The 23,528-nt window shown below is 39.1% G+C and overlaps 1 protein-coding gene across 1 annotated transcript; it reads right to left on the bottom strand.

Moving 5' to 3' along the window:
* Window positions 1-9,264: 9,264 nt before the first annotated feature.
* On the bottom strand, window positions 9,265-23,068 carry SNRPD1 (small nuclear ribonucleoprotein D1 polypeptide). The gene is made up of 4 exons (XM_026006538.2): window positions 22,888-23,068; window positions 13,889-13,965; window positions 11,757-11,948; window positions 9,265-9,446 (listed from the first exon to the last, which is right to left on the bottom strand). The coding sequence occupies exons 1-4, from the start codon at window positions 22,899-22,901 to the stop codon at window positions 9,370-9,372; spliced, it is 360 nt and encodes a 119-aa protein (XP_025862323.1). The 5' UTR covers window positions 22,902-23,068; the 3' UTR covers window positions 9,265-9,369.
* Window positions 23,069-23,528: the final 460 nt, after the last annotated feature.

Below are 23,528 nucleotides of genomic sequence, written 5' to 3'. Positions count from 1 at the left end.
AAAGAGAAAGACACGTTGCCCTGATATGAAAGATAATTCTTAGGTTAAAATTTCCATGGATGTTCCCTGAGGGTTGTCATTTTATGAGAATATTTAGTAAAGATTAGGGACCTATTATAAAAGTATGACTAGGAAACTCAAGCATATTATTTCTTACTAAAATATAATCCACAATAAATCCAAAATAAATAATGATCCAGAAAGACCTTGGCCTAAATAAACATGCTTCTCATTGAAATACAGTATGTTCTCAGCAGAATGTTTGCTTTTTCTAAGTTGGTTGCCAACAAAACATCTACACACACAGAGACTGTCAATGTTACACAAAAAAAGGGTAAATATACATAGAAGATACACTCTTGAAAGGGAAGATTGCAGTTTAGTGGGTGGGAGAAACTAGATCAGAGGTGAAGGTGACTAGTGGTAAGTAGATATGCAAGTGAGAGGAGTTGATCAAGACAGAAGATGTAAACAATTGGTCTCTTGGGTGGTTAATTTTATGCATCAATTTGACTGGATCACAGGATACCTAGATATTTGGTTGAGCATTATTTATGGGTGTGTCTATGAAGGTGTTTTGGGATGAGATTAGCAACTGGGGAGAGGGATTGCTCTGCCCAATTTGGGTGGACATCATCCAAGTCATTAAGGATCTGATTAGAAGGTGGAGGAAGGCTGTATTTGCTTTCTGATTGAGCTGGATATAGGTCTTCTATCCTCAGACTAGAACTTACACCATCACTCTCCCAGTTCTTAGGCTCACACCAGTGGTTCTCAGGTCTTTGGACTCAGAATATAATTACAACACCAGCTTTCTTAGGTATCCAGCTTGCAGGAGGCTGATCATAGGACTTACCAGGCTCCATAATTGTGTGAGCCGATTCATTATAATAAATTTTTGTATGTAAGCATCTCATTGGTTGTTTCTTTGGAGAAAGTTAATAAGGTTTCCCCTGAAAGCTTATTGGTTTCCTTTAATCTACAAGCACATTGAGATTCATATAAGCCCAAATCCCTCAGATGATGTACATTACTTCCAGCAAGAAGAAACAAAAACAAGCATCAAATACTTTAATTGGGCAGTTATGGGGAAATAATACAAATGCCAGACCCTGGCTCATATCTTAAAACCACAGAATAGAGCCCAGATTCAGATTATGCAGGGCTATATATCAGTCTGACAAGCAGATGTGGAAGTGACTCTTGTTTAATTGGAAACGCCTGTATCTTCACTGAAATTGTGAAATCTCCTCCCTGACTTAGGCTTTTGCTGGGGGTGGTGGTGGTGGGGGAGTTGCTGAATGACCATTAATTGCCTTCAGATCAAGACAAAAAACGGAAGCTCTAGGTTTGGAAATCCTTGTCAGTTGCCTTCCTTTGGTTATTTTGGCTTCCAGAATGAAAATTTTTCCTTGTTGTGGAGAGAAAGGCTGACTTTCTTCAGATGAATCAAAGTAACCTGAGAGGTCCCCCAGAGTGGAAGGCTCAGGGACAGCTCTCTCCCTCAACTGGCCAGCTCTGTCACTATGAAGACAGTTTAGAGTAAACAGCCAGTAGATAATTATTATGAGATTATGGGAGTGATTTGGAACAAGAGCTCATAAGCAGGCTTTGTTTCTGAAAGCGTATAGCTTGTTGAAATTCTATTTCAGTCATCAAGATATTTATTGGATGTCTTCTCATGTCCTCTCTCAGGGACAGGCCAACCTAGTGTGGTTGTTCCTCACCAGACTAGTCCTGGAGTAGATGTAGGTAAAAAGCTATTTGATGTTTAATTTTCCTGAGCCTCATTTTATGCAGGTGGAAATGCTGTCCTACAGTGATTTTAATGATTGTCATGTTTTAAAATGTAGCAGTGATCGGAGAGAAAAATTGCCATGCAAAGCCAATAGGTACAGTTTAGTATCTTTAATTTGGCACAATATGAATATCGTGCTTCCTATTGTTATGGCAACACAGAATAAAAGTATTAATATTTAAAATAATTAAAAGTATTATCCAAAGATAATAATTGTTGGTGATGCAGTGAAAATTGGAACCTTTATACATTTTATACATTGTTGATGGAAACATCAAATGTTACAGCCACTTTGAAAATAGTCTAGCAGTTTCTCAAAATCTTAAACATAGTCATCATATAATCCAGTAATTCCACTCTTAGGTGTGTACACAAGAAAGCTGCAAACATGTTCACAGAAACTTGTACATGAATATCCACAGTAGTTATTACTCATAACAGCCAAAAACAGATATAACCAAAATGTTTGTCAACTGACAAAGAAAATGTGACATATTTGTACCATGGGAAGTACTGGGGCAGGGAAAAAAATAAATGGAGTATTGACACATGCTACAACTTTGATTAACCTTGAAAATATAATGCTAAGTCAAAGAAGTCAGTCCCAAAGGACCACATATTGTTTCCATTTATAGAAAATGTCTAGGATAGGCAAATTTAGATCAACAAAAAGTAGATTGGTGGTTGTCAAGGGTAAGAGGCAAATAAGGGGAGATTGGAGGTTGATAGCTAAGGGGATGGATTTCTTTTGGGGGATAATGAAATGTGGGAATGGGTGCACAACCGTATAAATATACTAAAAGCCATTGAATTTGCATGCATTTAATTACATGTCACTAAAGCTGTTTATAATACCCAAATGTTAACAATTCAAGCATGTTCAAAGAATTAAAAATGAAATTTTAGAAAAAATAAGGTTTAAAATCTACAGGAAAAAATTATAATAAAATTACTCAGAATCAGTTATTCTGGTATATTTACTTGAACTACAAAATATTTTCCACCACTGACATAAATATAATTCTCTACACCAAGTCAGGTAATTTAGTTATCACTTGAAACAACTTATCCCCAGAAAGTACTATTTAAAAGGTCCACATTGTGTGGGTGTTTGTCATTCATCCACGGATCCCCAATGCCAATGCTCAGATGGCATCTCCCAATTCTTCAGGAATGTAACTCCTAACATTTAATAAAAAATAATCATATTCAAACACAACTTCCAAATACTGCAAAATTTTTGTCATCATTCTGTACTTCAAGAGACATGTCATATAGACCTTGGTACACTCTCAACTTAACTGAAGTGAAAGGGGTCGTTTCCCTGTTGCTAAAACCAGGCAGCCAGAGGTAGCAGAGTAGGAAAAGTTGGAAAGTAGAGCATTAAGAGGATGAGAGTATAGGTTGCCTCTGAACAAATGATTTTGAGGAAATTCTGTACAGGAATGAGGAAATGAGCGCTGGCCAGAAAGCTTACAAATTTAGACCTTTTCAACCACTTGAAGCAAAGTGTCTGCTTGTTTCCGTAATCCACCCCTTGACTCCCAGAACCTGCATTAATAGACCACACCAAACCTACCTCCAACTCTGCAGCTTCATTCTGCAGGACCACATAAGGAGCCAACTTGACCAATCCAGGTATAAACAATGAGCTGTTAATCTTCAAGCAAGAAAAGAGCTTTTCTTCTGGGGGAGGTAGGGAGATGGTTAGGCTGTGCAATACCAGTGTAAAAGAGCCGAATGTCAAAGTTTCAGAAATCTTGTGAGCTAGTTGACAGCACGTTAGTAGTTTGAAATTGCCATGGTAGAGGAATCAGCAAATGCTACAAATCATTTAACATTTACCAGCACACCATGGGCCCAGAGGTTTTGAGTCTCTGAAACTTTCCTAGGAAGCCTTAAGTTTTACTAACCGAATACTTAAGGAAAATATAACTCTTGTGCCTACACTCATCAATGTCATTTTCAGAGACAATGTAGCTGAAGTGATAGTACTTATGTTAATATTTTTTTCCTTTAGCCAATTTTTATTTTTTTTATTTTTTTAAAATTTTTATTTATTTATGATAGTCACACACACACAGAGAGAGAGAGAGAGGCAGAGACACAGGCAGAGGGAGAAGCAGGCTCCATGCACCGGGAGCCTGACGTGGGATTCGATCCCGGATCTCCAGGATCGCGCCCTGGGCCAAAGGCAGGCGCCAAACCGCTGCGCCACCCAGGGATCCCTCTTTAGCCAATTTTTAAAGTACAGCTTTGAAAATATTTCCTTTAAAAAATGCATAGAAATAGTAAGTTGAACCAGATGAAAGTGATGTTTTTATGTCAAGACAATTAAGTACCGAACTTTACAGAACTCCAGATCTATTCTTCAAGTAATTTACTTAACCATTCCTCTAATTAAGAATGTACAGGGTTTTCTTTCAATTAAGAAATGAACATTATAGGGATCCCTGGGTGGCTCAGCAGTTTAGCGCCGCCGCCTTCAGTCCATGATCCTGGAGACCCGGGAGTTGAGTCCCACATCGGGCTCCCTGCATGGGGCCTGCTTCTCCCTCTACCTGTCTCTGACTCTCTCTCTCTTTGTGTCTTATGAATAAATAAATAAAATCTTAAAAAAAAAAAAAAAGAAATTAACAGTATGAAAATATGACAAATATCTGTCAACTTTTTTTCCCTTGGGACTCTCAAATGGAATCCTGGACCTAAGGCAGAAAAAATTTTAAGGCTTTTGAAATAACTTCACAAAATAAAGTTTTCATTTTCCTTCCCATTAGCCTACTCTATAGTTTTCTACTTTCCTAGCAACGAGCACTATTACAAAATTACTTGATCAAAAATGAAATGTGGCTGAAAATTGCATGAGTATCAAGATAATTTCCTCTTATATATTACTATTTTACAATGTTTGGTATCTCATAAGGCTAAGTTCTCCCACTCTTTTCTTTTCTCTAGAAAAATGATGTATCTCCTATAGCCTCTTCATTCTTCAGAATGAACACTAGAATCAATATACTAGTCAAGAACAAAGGGTTCTTGGACAGACTTGAATCTAAATTCCAGCTGCTTAAAAACCATGCAACTTTAAAATTGTGCTTAAAAACTGTGGGACCTACCCATCTGAAAAGAGCAAACACCATCTGCTACACAGTTGCTCAGAGTGTTAAAAGAAGTTAACATGTAAAGGGCTTAGCATAGAACCTGGTAGATTAAGCACTCCAGTACTTGGCCACTAAAAAAATCCCTTTGTGAGTTACATTAGATTTATATAATAATCAGAAAAACCTAGCACAAAATTAGCATTAACATACTATCAACAGAGAAGTTATTTCAAAATTCACGGCGGGGAGGGCAGCCCCTGTGGCGCAGCAGTTTAGCGCCGCCTGCAGCCTGGGGTGTGATCCTGGAGACACAGGATTGAGTCCCACATCGGGCTCCCTGCATGGAGCCTGCTTCTCCTTCTGCCTGGGCCTCTGCCTCTCTGTCTCTCATGAATAAATAAATAGAATCTTAAAAACAAAAAAAAAACAAATTCGTTTAAAAAAATAGAAATAAGGGGATCCCTGGGTGGCTCAGCAGTTTAGCGCCTGCCTTTGGCCCAGGGTGCAATCGAGTCCCGGGATCGAGTCCCACGTCGGGCTCCCGGCATGGAGCCTGCTTCTCCCTCCCCTGTGTCTCTGCCTCTCTCTCTCTATCATTAATAAATAAATCTTAAAAAAAAATAAAAATAAAAATAAATAAAAATTCACTGGGGGGAAAATTAACCGGGGGTGGGTGGGTGAGGGAGTGGTGGAGGGGTGAGACACCTGGGTGGCTCATAAGTATCCAAATCTTGATTTTGGCTCGCATGGTGATCTTAAGGTGGTGGGATCCAAGCCCCCCATCAGACTCTCCACTGGGTGTGGAGCCTGCTTACGATTCTCTCTCCCTGTCCCTCCCCCTGCTTGCGCACATGTGTGCTCTTAAAAATTTTTTTAAAAATTTCAGCAAGATAAGGTCAACCTGGCTGGCTCAAGTCAGAAGCATGAGACTCTTGATCTCAGGGTTGAGTTTGAACCCTACATTGAGTGTAGAGATTACTTAAAAATAAAATCTTAAAAAAAATTCACCAGGATAATTGCATTAAACCTATAATTTTTTTTCCCCCCCACACTGGTTTTCCCACTCTGCTATATGGTACTTACCTTGGTTTTGAGACTCAGGAATTTTTTAAGCTAGAACTGATTTTACTACTGTTCTACAAGTGCTTAAAGAGGAAAAAGTTTTAGAAAACATGGAAAATAGGGACACCTAGGTGGCTCAGTGGTTGAGTGTCTGCCTTCAGCTCAGAGTGTGATCCCAGGGTCCTGGAATCGAGTCTGGCATCAGGCTCCCTACAGGGACCCTGCTGCTCCCTCTGCCTATGTCTCTGTCTCTCTGTGTCTCTCATGAGTAAGTAAAAAAATATTTAAAAAGAGAAACAAAAAACATGGAAAATCTTTAAGGAAAAAGTGGTTATAGTAACTCATAGGCTCTACTTCTTATAAATCACACTATAATTTCTATATAGTTCATCAAATCTAAAATATCAATTTTTAGATACATGTTATTCTATACAGTAACCAAGAAACTTGCTGATACCAAACCTAAATTTACACCACTCAAGAAGCATTTCTATTTCAGAAATATTAAAATGTATCTTAATCATACATAAAATACTGTTATAATCTTAACAAAATGTTAAATGTGGTCAATCCTCATTATTCATGGATTCTGTACTTGGGAAGTTACTTACTTGCTAAAATTTGTAACTCCAAAATTAATACTCATGGTATTTTCATAGTCCTGTATGAACATGCATAGAGCAGCAAAATATTGTCACCTGATATGCACACGTTCCAGGTGAGGTTGAATAAAGTGACACTCTGCCTTGTTTCAACTCTTACTGTAAACAAATGTTCTCTTCATGATCCACTTAGTACCACAAATTTTTTGTATTTTGCATTTAAAATGGCCTCTAAGGACACCTGGGTGGTTCAGCGGTTGGGCGCCTGCCTTCCACTCAGGTCATGATTCTGGGATCAAGTTCCACATCAGAAAAAAAAAAAAAAAAAAGTTCCACATCAGGCTCCCTGTAAGGAGCCTGCTTCTCCCTTTGCCTAGGTCTCTCTGCTTCTGTGTCTCTCATGAATAAATAATAAAATAGCCTCTAAATGTTGGCAAATTGAATTTAAATTTTAAAAAAAGTAAAAAAAAATATCTTAAAAATATAAATAAATAAATAAAATGGCCTCTAAGTGTAGTGTGGCCTTGTGTTCCTAAGCACAAGGCAGCTGTGATGTGAGGCACCTGGCTGGCTTGGCTGGTAAAACATGCAACTCTTTATCTCAGGGTTGTGAATTCAAGCCCCACATTGGGCATAGAGCTTACTGGGGTGGGTGCGGGTACGGAGGCTGTGATGTGCCTTTTGGAGGAATGTGTTAGAAGAGTTTTGCTCAATCATGAGTTATAGTGCTGTTGGTTGTGAATCCAATGTAAAAGAAAGTATATTAAATGTCTTTAAATATAAAAGAAGGTTATGTATTGATCCATTGATGAAAATGTGACCAAAGGCCTATAGAAACCTAGCCCTGTATTTTCCCTAAGAACAATGGTTCGGTAACTTTATACAACTACTAAAGAATTACTTTAATAAGAACCCACTGTACTTGACATCAATACTTTGCTGTTATTTTTATAGAATGAATCACTAATATTATATACTAATCTTATCCAAGATACATGAAATACACAAGTGAAACTTTAAACCTTTACTGAAAAACTTCAAAGAAATGGAACACTACCATATTCTTACACAGAATATAGTAAATATTGCAAAATTTCTTCCTTTTCAAAAGTATATCATATTGGGGCAGCCCGGGTGGCTCAGCGGTTTAGTGCCGCCTTCAGCCCGGGGTGTGATCCTGGAGACCTGGGACCAAGTCCCATGTCGGGCTCCCTGCATGGAGCCTGCTTCTCCCTCTCCCTGTGTCTCTGCCTCTCTCTCTCTGTGTCTCTCATAAATAAATAAAATTTTTTAAAAAAAGGTATACTATATTTGTGGATCCATGAGAATTTTCACATAAAATAATGAAGACCAATATTAGACATTCTTTTCTGTTGCTGTTTTCATTGAAATGTCTTTGGAAAATGTCTATCGATTTAAAATAGAGTTTCTTCATGTTAAGGTAGTATCTTTTGGTTTAGGTTTTCAGAAACAAATGCTGTATGTTATTAAGTATTATTCTGACACCTGTTAGAGCAGATCATGTGAATTTTGACTAATGCCTGTATTAATATATTTCAAAATACTAAGCCATCTTGCATAACCCAACATAATCATGGTAGATTAAAACCTTTCTAGATAATCTTTGCACAAAATTTCCTTCACATTTAAAAAACAAAAAGTCTATGTGCAGGATTAAATCTAAGTACAGATTTACTTCCCCCAATCCTCAGGTTTTCTCCTTAGCATATAAATAAATGGTATAAGCTCTGCAAGGAACTGCATATCCTGAGAGGTTATCTTTCCCTAAGCTTAAGCAATTCCAATAATTAACAAAAATCCTTACTAACAACTGGAAAAGAATCCAATTTTGCTGTCAAAGTAGGTCTTTTTCTTTTTGTTCTTAAAGGATTTCTTGTGAAAGTACTTGATAAAGGAACCACTGACAGGTATATTTCACATTATCAGGTTTTGACACTGCTCACAACTGATAATCTAATGAATGTTATCTGCAATTTCAATTCAAGAAAATAAAACTATATTGAGAACCTTAAAAAAAAAAAATTCCATCATAAATTAAAAAAAAAAAAAAAAAAAAAGGATCCCTGGGTGGCGCAGCAGTTCGGCGCGTGCCTTTGGCCCAGGGCACGATCCTGGAGACCCGGGATCGAATCCCACATCGGGCTCCCGGTGCATGGAGCCTGCTTCTCCCTCTGCCTGTGTCTCTGCCTCTCTCTCTCTCTCTGTGACTATCATAAAAAAAAAAAAAAAAACAAAAAACAAAAAACAAATTCCATTAACAAGGACAACAAAGTCTAAGACTCCTGAAGTGGAAGAGGACTATCACCTTTTACTAAATATGCAAGTCTCCATAAAGTAAAACTTAGGAAAAGGGAATCAATTTTACACCCCAATCCATGGGACATTAGTTTCTGAAATACCAAAAACAAAACAAAACAAAACAAAACAAAACCCTACTTATTTCACTCATGGGTAGGTTCCATAGAATGGAATCAAAGTAAAACAATAAAATGCATATTCAGTGCATGGGAAGTAAATAGGTATATATTCTACATACATACATAAAAAATTTTTAATTCAAAAATTAAAATCCTGGTCTAAGCATGGAATTATTCTGGGTTTGCCGTAGTAACACTTAACTCTTACTATGTAGTATCATGAATGCTTATGTACTACTAAAATTTGAGAGTCAACACACAACTCTGTCCTACAATTATGTTTATTAAAAACTGACATAAACAAACAAAACCTGTACAAAAAATATCCCCAATCATGTATCACTTTGAAATAGTAATCTTGAGAGCCATTATCGCCTAGGACCCCCTCTTCCTCTACCCCGACCGCGTCCTCTTCCTCTTCCCCGGCCTCGGCCTCTTCCTGCAACTAAGAAAAGAGAAAAAACAAGGTCAATTCTCTTCTACACTAATTGTTACCTGGGCCACCATAAACAGCATCTACAGGAAAGAAAACTTTAACCCAGCTTCTCTCAAATGTGACCTCAGTCATCCCTCCCAACACATTATCAAGCAGAACCAAAGACTGCTGTCTTACAAAGATATTTTTGCTCCATTTGATTTACTGAGAAATTCATCAAGTTTTAAATTATCTTTCTTTTTATGTCTCAAATTCAGCACAAAATAAAATCCAGATGATTTGAACCTTACACAATATGGAAGAGATATCATATCAATAGAACAGAACATGAACATCATGTGCTAGATTTTTTTGTTACTGAATAGTCCAAAAAAGTTAATTCAAAGCTAAGAAAGTTTAAAATACATTACATCCAACAATCTTATGACTCTTGAGACGCTTAAAGTTATTTGATCCAATCATAACCAAGTACTTTAAATCTTATAGCAACATCCCCTGTCAGCTGGTCTCCTAACTGTACTTGAGTATTACAGTGACAGAAAACTCATTTCTCAAATGAACTTACTTCAGTCTTTGGAGAGCTAGGAGTATTAAAAAAAAAAAAATCCTGACGTGAAGCTCAAGCCACTCACATTCTAAACTTCCACCCATTGTTGCCAACTAGCCATACAAAGAAACAAAGTCTAGGACTTCTGTTTAAACAAGGAAGCTTAACAGCATTGATCTCTAATTCCTTCTGAAATACTACTCATGACAGAAAAGGAGTAAAAATGGTAAATAATCCATAAAGAAAAAGAAAGAGGGACGCCTGGGTGGCTCAGCAGTTGAGTGTCTGCCTTTGGCTCGGGGCGTGGTCCCAGGGTCCCAGGATTGAGTCCCACATCGGGCTCCCTGCATGGAAGCCTGCTTCTCCCTCTGCCTATGTCTCTGCCTCTCTCTCTGTGTCTCTCATGAATTTTTTTTTAAGATTTTATTTATTTATTCATGAGAGACAGAAAGAGAGAGAGGGAGGGAGAGACTCCATTCCGGGACTCCACGATCACGGCCTGGGCCAGAGGCAGGCGCTAAACTGCTGAGCCACCCAGGGATCCCCTGTGTCTCTCATGAATTGAAAAAAAGAAAAAGAAAGAAAGAAAGAAAGAGGAGAGAGTGGTTGAAAAATTTCAACAAATTTTTAAGTCAGAAAGAAGACTAATAACTGTAAATGTTTAATAAAGGAAGAATAACTCTAAGAAGACTGAAGACCTTAGGAGCCAAGGGTGAGATGAGGCAGGAGGCTAAAAATGAACAAAATGGTTGACAATCATGTGGAGCAAAAGAATGGTCAGTCCTCTCTTCCCCACCTTGCAAAGCTATTAATTTCCCTGACAGGTAGGTAGGCAAGAAAAGGTAAACTAAACCTAAAAACACTTCAGTCTTCAGATTTGAAAATATTTGCAAAGCGGATAGCAGCAAGAGTCACAGAACTGAGGAGAATGAATTTAGCATTTTTCAGGCTATGGGTTGCAACCTAAATTTTTTTTTCTGAACATAGAAAACATATAGACATTTGCACGTATTAAGACTAATTCTTCCTGAGATTTTTGTTTTGGTTATATTCATGAATGGGCCATGATGCAAAGTATATTTCTTAGTGGAAAGAGGGCATAAAAGTCTCAAAATCAATGTATTAAGTGACTGTCTACAAAACACCCAGCCCTTTCTCCTGCTCTACTCCTATAATGCTGGCTGCTAGGCATTATCTCCTACAATAGATGAGCAGAATCTTTTTGTGGGAGGGGTGGGGAGTGCAAAGCTTCAGAAATGACTCTGGATCCTGAAATTTTGGGTCTCCTCAGTGAAGAGGCTAACTCACTTCTGAACCACCCTACAGTGAGACTCAAGCTTATGGGTCCAGCCTCCCCTCCCAGAACTTCTCTTCCTAGGATTCTATTATGTAAATAAATGGTCAAAGTACAAGATATTCAAGTCAAGCCTACAACATAAAGATCAAAGAGAGCAAATTTGGGAAAGAGAAAGATCAGTCAATCAAGAAACAAACTCTTAACTATGTAAGAGAACAAACTGATGGTTACTAGAAAGGAGGGGGATGGGGAGATGGGTGAAATAGGTGATGGGGGTTAAGGAGTACATTCGCCACATATCGAACTGTTGAATCACTATGTTGTACACCTGAAACTAATATAACATTGTATATTTACTAACTGAAATATAAAAACCTGAAAAATCCTGAGTATGTTTCTGCCTCTATCTGTGTGTCTCTCATGAATAAATAAATAAAATCTTTAAAAAATAATGTTTATAATCCTTCAAACTTACCAGCTTCCCTTTTCTTAGATTTCACCTTTGGTTCAACATCCACAAGTAGTGTATCCAGAGGTAAGCTGTCTGGTAGAATGAAATATCGAATGTTATTTCCTCGAATACTCAGTGTTTCCAGCTGTACTGGTTCTCTATTCTTCAAAGTCATTTTCACAGCTTTAAGATGTGTATTCATGCTGACATCTACACCTACAGGGGAAAAAAGAGAGAGCTTATTAGCATGATAAAGAAGGCAACCAGTAAATCTATCAAGCCACAGTAAATAACACAATACAAAAGAATACTGCCCATTCTGCTACACTCTAGGACACTGCCTATTCTGTAAGACTCTAGGACACAATTTAGTACAACTGGTTAATGGGTGAATAATGTCAATATAAACCAAAAATCCTTTCTTCAGAGATTATCTCTAGTACATTAATGTTTTGCATGATTAGGTATGCTTACAGATGTGAATGCAGCAAGCCACGGAGGAACCCTGAGTGATACCTGACTCATTCCCACTGTGCCCAGGTATTCTCATCTCCGGGTATTCTCACTATCTCCATAACTTCCTTATACCCCATGTCACCAAGCTGTAAGTCTTGTTTTATTTTTTATTTTTTAAGATTTATTTATTTATTCAGAGAGAGAGAGGCAGAGGAAGAAGCAGGCTCTATGCAGGAAGCCAGACATGGGACTCGATCCCAGGTCTCCAGGATCACACCCGGGGCTGCAGGCGGCGCTAAACCTCTGCGCCACCAGGGCTGCCCCTGTAAGTCTTGTTTTAAATAAAAGATCCTATATATATTGCAGTATTTTCCTTGTTACTAGGAATTTAACACGTCTTTTTAACTGCTTTTTGAAGGAATCTTACTGTTTTTAGTACTTTAATTCCTAAGTTGCACAAGTTTTGAATGCTCTGCCTCAAACTATTTTTCCCATTGCTTTTAGTGTGAAATTTTGTAAAAGAAAAGCACAATTTTCTAGAATGAATATTATGGCATTATCTTAGAAATACCCAATTATTGGAGCCTTTGCCAATATATCTGAACAAATGGGTAACAAAAGACCTAGTTTATTTCTATTCCTACAAAGTTAGACCAGAAAACATGAATTCTCTTAACTTTCCCAACATCCACTTCAAAATTTTTTTTTTTTAATTTTTTATTTATTTATGATAGTCACACAGAGAGAGAGAGAGAGAGGCAGAGACACAGGCGGAGGGAGAAGCAGGCTCCATGCACCGGGAGCCTGATGTGGGATTCGATCCCGGGTCTCCAGGATCGCGCCCTGGGCCAAAGGCAGGCGCCAAACCGCTGCGCCACCCAGGGATCCCCCAACATCCACTTCAAATAGCAATTATGGTCAGTGCCACAGGGTCACTAACCATGTTATTGAAACCTCATATTACTCTGATTTCCTTTAAAGCAATTGGTGTCACATACACAAATATACTCAAATACTATCAGTTTAACACTGTATTTCTATTGGTTTACTCAGATGCTGGATCTGCATGTTAAAAAATTATTTATAAACTTATAATATTTCAGAGACCAGGACCACATGTTGTGACAGCATTTTCATTCATTTGGCTCAGCAATTCTTTTGCAATTTTGCAGGGAACACTTACAACAAGTGAAGAATCTCAGTAGCCTTAAACTATACATACAATTCATTAAAGCAAAGAGTTAAACATGTAAGAAAAAAGACTGAAAGAAAATACTCTCAAATACTCCACCTCCCATATCCCATATATATTTTTACTCAAGGTAATCAAACATGATAATCCCATCCTCTATCTTCAAAGACTTTGCAACTTAACAGGGAACACAAGATTCTAAAAAAAAAGAAAAAAAGAAAGTAGACTTTGGAAGATGCAACATCTTCCAGAGGAAGAGGAACACACACAAGCAAAAGCACAAAAGGCCTGGGGGGAAAAAAAACCAACAACAGGAAAACAGAGGTCACATAAGATAACCTGAGGAATTCAGCTTGGTCTTAGCACAAGTGCTTAAGGTAAGGCTTAAGAAGGCAAAAAGAAAAAGATGTCTACTACAATAATGTTAAGTAATCAAAAAAGAATTCTGGCCTTAAAGGTGGAAGAGGTGGGGAAAAAGAAGTGTTATAAAGCTGTCTAATGTCCATACCTGTGATTGTTCCATGAACCTGTGTTCCATTCTTTAATTCAATGGTTACAGTTTCGTGACTCAATTTCATCAAAAATCTGTAAAAACAGTTAGAATATAATAAGTGTTCACCCTTAACATTTTACAGTCTTTTTTAAGTCAAAGGGTTAAATTTCTAGAATGTTCAAAATCTACTATCGATGGATCTGTATCTATTCCTATTACTAGGGATCCCTGGGTGGCGCAGCGGTTTGGCGCCTGCCTTTGGCCCAGGGCGCGATCCTGGAGACCCGGGATCAAATCCCACGTCAGGCTCCGGGTGAATGGAGCCTGCTTCTCCCTCTGCCTATGTCTCTGCCTCTCTCTCTCTCTCTATCATAAATAAATAAAAATTTTTTAAAAAATAAATATTCCTATTACTAATCCGCATAACAATTTCAGCCTTCCTTGAATTATATCCTCAGTATTTATGAAGGAGCATAATAACAGAAACTGCCAACTAGACATTCTGATTCTCTTAAACCATCATACAGCTTAACCTCCAATCTATGCATAACAGATCCTAAAGTCATTATAATCCACAAAATTGAAACCAAGAAATTATATGAAAGTGGTCAAAAGGTACAAACTTCCAGTTATGAGGTAAATTAGTATTAGGAATGTGACATACACCATGATGACTACAATTATTAACTCTATTGTACGGTACATCTGAAAGTTGCTGAGAGAGTAGATCCTAAAAGTTCTCATCACAGAAAAAAAAACCATTTTTTTCCTTTCTCTTTTTTTAGTGTCCATACTAGATGATGTATGTTAACTAAACTTACTGTGGTAATCATTTTACAATATACATAAGCCAAATCACTATGCTGTACACCTTAAACTTATATAGAGCTCTATGTCAATTCTCACTAAAGTGAAAAAAAAAAATTATTACTGGTCATAAAAAATTACACATTTCCTATATGTATACAAAGGAGAAGTCTCCCTTTCTAATTCCTCTTCATGAACATGGGGAGATTCTTCTAGACTGTTTTATATGCACTAATAAGCATATACATAAATGTTTTTATGCAAATTGGGACATAACTTAATTGACTTCTATACCCTGTAATTCTCATTCAGCAGCTTATATTAAAAACATTTTAAAATACTGTGTATTTTACTGTGGGTGGCTCAATTGGTTGGCTAAGTATCTGCCTTCGGCTCAGGTCATGATCCCAGAGTCCTGGGATTGAGCCCTGTGTGCTCAGTGGGGAGTCTGCTTCTCCCTCCTCCATTGCTTGTTCTTTCTTTGTCAAATAAATATTTAAAAAGAAAAAGAAATACATGTTTATCACGAATCCATTTATACAAATCCTTAGCAACACTAATTGCTACCAACATTTTTTGTCAATTCTATAGAGAAAAAAAAGAATTTGTTTTTCCCTTTCACTCGTAAGACTTAACACCTTTTCACAAACATGGGAAATTTGTATTTCTTTTCTGAACTACCTATTCACAATATTCACACATTTTCTTTTTCCTTTTTTTTCCCGCATTTTCAATTAGGTCAAAAAAAATTTTTTTTTCATTTTCTACCAGTTTGGCCATAGCCATTCAAATTTGTGGTTTTCATTTTTAGTGTTTTTTTTTTTTTTTTAAGATTTTATTTATTCATGAGAGACAGAGAGAGAGAGAGGCAGAGACATAGGCAGAGGGAGAAGCGGGACCAGAACCCCAGGATCAGGCCTGAGCCAAAGGTAGATGCTTAACCACTGAGCCACTCAGGTGTCCCTAGATTGTTAAATTTGTGAATACTTCTCCTGGATTAATCTGTTTAAGAAGAGGTTTCCCACTCCAAGACTGTAAATAGCCGCTTTCCTTCTAGTTACCTTTTTTTCAAGATTTTATTTATTTTGAGAGAGAGAATGTACATGTGCAGGGGATGGGGTAGAGGGAGAGGAAGAGAACCTCAAGCAGACTCTGCATTGTGTGTGGAGCCCAGCACAGGGCTTGATCCCACTACATCCCATACATGGGAACAAGAGATCACGGCTAGAGTGGAAACCAACAGTTAGATGCTTAGCTGACTAAGCCACCCAGGTGCCTCTCTTCTAGTTTTTCTGTTTAGAGTTTTAATCCACTTGGAATTCATCTCTTTTCTGTGCACCATGAGGTAGAACTCTGCCTTTATTTTTTCCAATTAGACAGCTAGTTGCCTCAATGTTTACTGAATAACCCATTCATACCCCACTTCACCTAGTCTTTGTTCTCCCATACCTATTATTATGAAATATTTCAGAAAAAGAAAAATGGAAATGTTTGCAAATTATTAAATGTTACCATTTATGTGGGAGTGTCCCCACACAACTTATACTTTCACTATATAATCTGTACTTATTCATTTTCTAATGAGGACACACTCCTACATAATCATAATAACACAATCACATCCAGGAAAATGAAGTAATCCTGCAATATGATACAACAATGTAGTTCATGGTTTCTAAATTATAATTCATAATAAATTAAAAATTTCTAATTTAGAGTACAAATTTCTACTTTATAATACATTGTATACCCTATTATAGCATCACACTGAATGGTACATGTAGAATCACCTATTTCACTACCCCATTAGACTACTGCTAAGGGTTAAGGATCAAGATCTTTATATCTTTTTTTCTTTTTAAGACTTTATTTATTTATTAGAGACACAGAGAGAGCGAGAGCGAGAGAGAGGCAGAAACACAGGCAGAGGGAGAAGCAGGCTCCACGCAGGGAGCCTGATGTGGGACTCGATCCCAGGTCTCCAGGGCCACATCCTAAGCTGAATGCAGGCACTAAATCGCTGAGCCACCAGGGCTGCCCAAGATCTTTATATCTAATCCTGGGTGGTCACAGGCACTGACAGCTGGCTGAAATGCTTCACTGATTAACAGTGAAGAAATCTTAAAATACCACTTTTTTAGTGGCACAGACAGTCATCAAAAAGAGGGGACACTTGGTTTGGGACTTATCAAGTCTCAGATTTTAAAAAGTTACTCTGCCCTGGGATGCCTGGGTATCTTAGTGGCTGAGTGTCTGCCAAAGATCAGGTCATGATCCTGTGGTCCTGGGATGGAGTCCCACATCAGGCTCCCCACAGGGAGTCTGCTTCTCCCTCTGCCTATGTCTCTGCCTCTCTGTGTGTCTCATGAATAAATAAATAGATCTTAAGAAAAAACGTTAACCTGTCCTTGTTTAAATATCCATGTATCAAATCCTTTTCATATTTGTTGTCAAGAAAATAGTCTCTCAATAAACTGTTAATGTGTTATTTCATTGGACAAGAATTCTTTAAGCTCTAAGTTTAATAATCACAAAGCTATATTAGCCTAGAAATTTCATCTAACAGTTTCTTTCCATTGTCAAGATTTGGTTTTTAAAAATTTTCTATTTTGGAGCACCTGCCTGACTCAATAGGTAGAGCATGCAATTCTTTATACCTAGGTCATGAGTTTGAGCCCCACATTGGGCATATAGTTTACTTAATTAAAAAAAATCTTTTAATTGTCCCCCTTAGTAATAAAGTTTAACTTTTCTTAAAGATTTATTCCAGAGGGGGGAAGAGAGGGAGAAAGGAGGGGAGGCAGGAAGGAGAGAGAGAGAAAGAGAACACGAGTGCACAAGAAAGTGTTCACAGGAGTGGGGAGGCAAAGGGAGACAAGTAGAAAGTAGACTTCCTGCAGAACGGGCAATCCCATGTGGGGCTGATCCCAGGACCCTGAGATCATGATCTGAGCCAAAATCCAGAGTTGGACGCTTAACTGACTGAGCACCCAGGCGCCCAATACTTAACTTTTATAGAAACTAAAATCATTTGTGGAAATAGGATTAAAGTAAAGATAAGACATTTTAGTAATCAATCTACCATATGAAAGTAAAAAGGAAAACTAAGGTAAGCAAAATGGTTTCTGAAGGAATTAAAATTCATCAAGTCCAAGGATGTTTCTTTGACAAATATTTATCATTATGTGGTAGTCCCTGTGCCTGACAATGAGGACCAAAAAGCAGTATGACTAGGGACGCCTGGGTGGCTCAGTGGTTGAGCCTCTGCCTTTGGCTCAGCTCAGGTTGTGATCCTGGGGTCCTGGGATTGAGTCCCACATCGGGCTCCCTGCATGGAGCCTGCTTCTCCCTCTGCCTGTGTCTCTCTGTGTGTCTCTCATGAATAAATAAATAAAATCTTAAAAAAAAAAAAAAAGCTACTAAAGGGTTTCTATCAATGAAGTGGAGTGCCAGGGTCATATTCACAGTGGAAGACAAATTAGGTGGCTAGAGCAGTACACAGGTTAAAGTTACAGTTATCAAGACATGGGAACAATAGATCAATGAAACAGAACAGAGTCCAGAAATGAATCCACATTTATGTAGTTAGTTTTCTACAATTTCTACAGTACCAAAGAGACTGTCAAAGCACTCCAATAGGCAAAAGAAAGCCTTTTCAACAAATGATGAAATCTATGGTAACAGGGGTTTATACTCCCTAAAAATATGGAAGAACTGGAAATCTATTTAGAAAAAAATGAACCTGGAAAAAAAAAAAAAGAACCTGGACCACTAATTCACAACACTTACCAAGCTTAATTCAAGAGAGATCACAGGCCTAAACATAAAAGTTAAAATCATAAAGCTTTATGAGGAAAACATAGGAGAATAACTTCATGGTTTGAGGGTAGATGAAAATTTGACAGTATACAGAATAATCATAAAAGGAAAAGCTGATAAATTAAAACTTCCTGAGAATAAGCTTCTGCTCACCAAAAGGCATTCTTAAGGAAATGAACAAAGAAGTCAAACTGGGAGAAATTATACCTGACAAAGGACTAGTATACAGAATATATAAAGAACTTCTACAACTCAATAATAAAACAACACAATCAAAACCAAACACTTCACAAAGATACACGAATGGCAATAAGAAGGTGAAAGTGTTCAACTTCATTAGTCATTGAAAAATGCAAATGAAAACCATAACAAAACACAACTACACCGAAAAGGCTAAAATTAAACTGATGACAAATAAATGCTGGTAAGGTGTGTTACAGTGGGAATTCTAATATACTGTTGTTGGGAGTGGAAGTGGTATACAACTATTTTGGAAAATGGTCTAGCTTTTTTTTTTTTTTTTTTAAGGGGTGAGGGACAGCAAGAGAGAGAATCTTAAGCAGGCTGAATGCCCAGGGTGAGCCCTGACTTGGGGCTTGATTTCACAACCCTGAGATCATGACCTGACCCAAAATCAAAGAGTTAACTAATTGAGGGCCACCTGGGTGGCTCAGCAGTTGAGCATCTGCCTTTGGCTCAGGTCAGGATCCCCGGGTCCCGGGATCCAGTCCCACATCAGGCTTCCCCACAGGGAGCCTGCTTTTCCCTCTGCCTAGGTCTCTGCCTCTCACTATGTGTCTCTTGTGAATAAATAAAATCTTCAAAAAAGAGTTAACTGATTGAGCCACCCAGGTGCCCCTGGCATTTTCTAATGAAACTAAATGTTTTATCTATCCATGCTATTATTTAGCAGTTCCACTCCTAAGTATATACCTCCCAAAATAAAAAAGGCTTGCACAAGAATATTCAAGGCAGGGTTTTTTGGAAAGATTTTATTTATTTATTTATGAGAGAGAGAGAGAGAGAGAGAGAGAGAGAGAGAGAGAGAGAGAGAGAGAGGCAGAGACACAGGGAGAAGAAGCAGGCTCCATGCAGGGAGCCCGATGTGGGAGATGTGGGACTCCATTCCGGGTCTCCAGGATCACGCCCTGAGTAGAAAGTGGTGCTAAACCGCTAAGCCACCCGGGGCTGCCCTAGAATAAATGGTTTTCTTTTTCTTTTTTAAAGATTTTATTTATTTATTTATGAGAGAGAAAGAGAGGAGAGAGAGGGAGAGAGAGAGAAGCAGGTTCCATGCAGGGAGCCTGACCTGGGACTCAATCCCCGGTCTCCAGGATTAGGCACTGGGCTGAAGGTGGCGCTAAACTGCTGCGCCACCAGGGCTGCCCATAAGGCAGTTTTAAAGAAAATGTGTAACTTTTAACTTTTTAAAGAGTTTATTTTTTTTAAAGAGTTTATTTTTAAGCAACCTCTACACTCAATGCAGTGCTCAAACTTACCTGCTCTACCTAATGAGCCAGCCAGGCTGCCCTGAAAATATGTAACTTTTAGGCATACAACACATTACTATTTGCTAATAAAATGAAACACATTACTGATACAAGCCACAATGTGGATGAATCTCAAAAATATGCTGCATAAAAGAAATTTTACACAAAAAAATGCATACTGCATGATTCTACATTATATGAAATTCTACTGCAAGCAAAACTAAACTACGATAGAAGAAATTGATTGCACTGGGGGTATGAGAACAGAGACTGACTGGGAAGGGCTTGAGGTTTTGGTAATGTTACATATTCCATATCTCAACAGGGGTTTGGGTTATACAAATGTGTAAATTTTTCAAAACTGGCAAATGTACATTGTATTTCATTGCATGAGATAGTCACCTCAAGAAGTAAAATTAAAAACCTTGGGTGGAAATAAAAGAAAGCTTAATGACTCAGTGGTGCCACTGGAATGAATGAGGTATCTTGGCAGAAGAGTTATCCCAGCTCAGAAATCAAACAGATTTGAATTCTTTCCGATGAATCCTTCACTTTGAATTCGTTCTTACTGAAACTTAAATATCCAGATAATATCCTTCATAGTACCCAAAAACATACCGTTTGCATAGTATCCTTCAGGATCCAAATCCACACTAACTGAATTCAAAAACCAAAGAAAACTGGATAATGTTGGGGATCCCTGGGTGGCTCCGCAGTTTAGTGCCTGCCTTCAGCCTGGGGCGTGATCCTGGAGAACAGGGATCGAGTCTGGCATCAGGCTCTCTGCATGGAGCCTGTTTCTCCATCTGCCTGTGTCTCTGCCTCTCTCTGTGTCTCTCAAGAATAAATAAAATCTTTTTTTTTTTTTAAAGAAATTTGGATAATGAGAGATACTTCTATGAAGTAGGTAAAAACTGTGAAAACCTGGCAATTTTATGAGATTATTAAGAAAGATGTCAAAGTAAACTCCCAGGTTTTTGGTTAGAGTGACAGTAAGGATGATAGTGCCATCAACCACTGTACAGAAATAAGTCAACCAAAAATGCAAAGCAGTTAGACAAATACTCATTTTCTTGGAACAAAACATATTCACCAGTAAGAAAAAATTTTATTTCTACAGTCTAAACAAAGAATAGGGTTCAGTACAGCCTTTAAAATTTTCAGGAAAATTGTGTCACAACATGCAGTATCTTTAAATGAGATAAACGGATTCCAAAGAGTGTGACACAAAACTGTAAGTAGATTCAAATAGGTAGGGATTGAGAAATTGTGAAAATATACTTTAAATTCTAGGGTGTTTTTCTCCAAAGTTACAGTTCGACTAAAAATTAACCTTAAATGACTTCCTTAAGAACTCCGAACACATACTGAGGGTTTTATACGTTATTTCAATCACACTAGAAATTGTCTATTTGTCTGTCTTCGCAAAATAGTTCAAAGAACACCTTAAAAAAACAAAATCCACTGCCTGTGCCTAGTGTAATAGGTGCCCAGTAATTGATTGATCGCAATAGACTAATCTTGATTCAGACAAAAAACTAGCTACATTTATAACTAATTTAATCAGAAATCTCCTCTATGTTCCAGGCTCCCCTGCCTCAAGAAAAAACACCAAAAGCTTATCTGCAGATAGTTTAGAATGAATTACTCAGATCATAAACCAATAGGCTCAACTAACCAATGAAGTTTAAACACAAGTAAGAGAATAGTGATCATCTGCTAATCAGCCACAAATACATAAAGTGACTCTGCCTGACGTTGGGAGATTCTTCCTGAATTAAAGTCCTATTTCGTTTTCTTTTTTTTTTTTTATTTTAAAGATTTTATTTATTTATTCATGAGAGACACAGGGAGAGAGAAAGGCATAGACACAGGCAGAGGGAGAAGCAGGCTCCATGCCGGGAGCCCGACGTGGGACTCGATCCCGGGTCTCCAGGATCACGCCCTGGGCCGAATGCGGCGCTAAACCGCTGAGCCACCCAGGGATCCCTAAAGTCCTATTTTGAAGGGAAATGGGAGTTGGGTAATCTTAACTGTAAGGAGAGAAGAAAAAAGAAAAGAGAAAAGAAAAGAAGAAAAGAAAAGAAAAGAAAAGAAAAGAAAAGAAAAGAAAAGAAAAGAAAACCCAAAAAACCCTAATTAAATCAGAAGTCCAATCCTGATCTAAAACATTTCGGAAATGGGTTTCATCATTTCCAGATGAACCCCTGCAGCTTCTAAGTACATTCTAAAAGCTGGTTAACGGGACGTCTGGGTGGCTCTGCGGGTGGGCACCTGCCTTTGGCTCAGGTCGTGATCCCGGGACCCAGGATCGAGTCCCATGTCGGGCTCCCTGCATGGAGCCTGCCTCTCCCTCTGCCTCTCTGTGTGTGTCTCTAATGAATAAATAAATAAATCTTTAAAAAAATAATAAATAAAAGCTCGTTAACTTAATGCAACGCGTACAATTTTTCTTAGGTCTCCCACGTTCTCCGGGAGCGTATGATTAGTCGTCTTTGCTGGTCCTGAGGGCTGAGACCGGCCAGAAAAATCATCTAGACTAGAGTACGAGTTCTAATGAAACGAACGTCTTCTACCAACCGCAAATAGAAGCCTCTAAGCCTGGCGCCGCCGCCTTGCAGGCCTCTAAGACGTTAGGGGGGAAGAAATGGCCAGGCCTTCACGTCCACTAGCCTGAAGACACGCGGGGGCCGCGCGCCGACGAGTCTGAAGCCCCGGCTGCAGCGCCCGCGGCGGCGCGGCCAAGCTGGGGCCGGAGCGGCGGGAGCGGCGGGCGCCCGAGGCCGTTAGCAGGCCGCGCGCGCACGCGGCTTTCGCGCCTCCCGCAAAGGGGCAGCGCGGCCTCCCGCTCGCCGCCCAAATCGTCACAGCCCCCACCCCGCCGGGCTACCCCCTCACCTCACGAGCTTCATCCTAGCGGCGCCGTCGCTCTTTCAGCCCGTTAATGTACAGAACCGGACTACCCAGGCCCGAAAAACTAGGAGTATGAATGGCCGGAAACGCCTACTCCTCGGGCTCGGACGTAAAGGGCGCGAGGAACGCTGAGAACGCGAGGCGGAAGCGCCGAGGCCCCCGGAGCCGCACTCCCTTCCGGCCGCGCCCAACCTCACGGCGGCCCCTGGCGGCTGGAGGTGTGCCTTGCGCCTGCTCCGGGAGGCGTTGAGAGCCGGTCCCGGAGGAAAATTCCAATAAGGGCGGGGATTTGAGGAGCTCAGATCCAATTAGTGGGCCGGGCCGCGGGCCGCGGGTTCAGAGTACTGTGTTAGGGAGCAGTAAATATACTCGCGAAGGAAATGTAGTTCTGACAAAACCCAAAAAAATTATGCAAATTCAGCTCCAACACCGGGAATGTACCTGAAGAAAATCACACAGTTTAGCTTATTATTTTTACTTTAAATTCTAGTCACAGGGGCACCTGGGTGGCTCAGTGGTTGAGTGTCGGCCTTTGGCTCAGGTCGTGATCCCAGGGTCCTGGGATTGAGTCTTGCATGAGGCTCCCCTGCAGGGAGCCTGCTTCTCCCTCTGCCTGTGTCCCTGCC

This window comes from Vulpes vulpes, chromosome 13 (assembly GCF_048418805.1).
Source record: "Vulpes vulpes isolate BD-2025 chromosome 13, VulVul3, whole genome shotgun sequence".
Classification (NCBI taxonomy): domain Eukaryota; kingdom Metazoa; phylum Chordata; class Mammalia; order Carnivora; family Canidae; genus Vulpes; species Vulpes vulpes.
Note: the sequence above shows the minus strand (reverse complement) of the source record. Positions and strands in the feature narration are given on the sequence as shown.

What these genes read in the sequence shown, in the direction of transcription:
- SNRPD1 (XM_026006538.2), bottom strand. An exon ending in GGTTCATGGAACAATCACAG is followed by an intron (nt 11,949 to 13,888) that starts GTATGGACATTA and finishes TTTCCCCTGTAG; the next exon opens with GTGTAGATGTCAGCATGAAT. An exon ending in ATCTAAGAAAAGGGAAGCTG is followed by an intron (nt 9,447 to 11,756) that starts GTAAGTTTGAAG and finishes CTCTTTTCTTAG; the next exon opens with TTGCAGGAAGAGGCCGAGGC.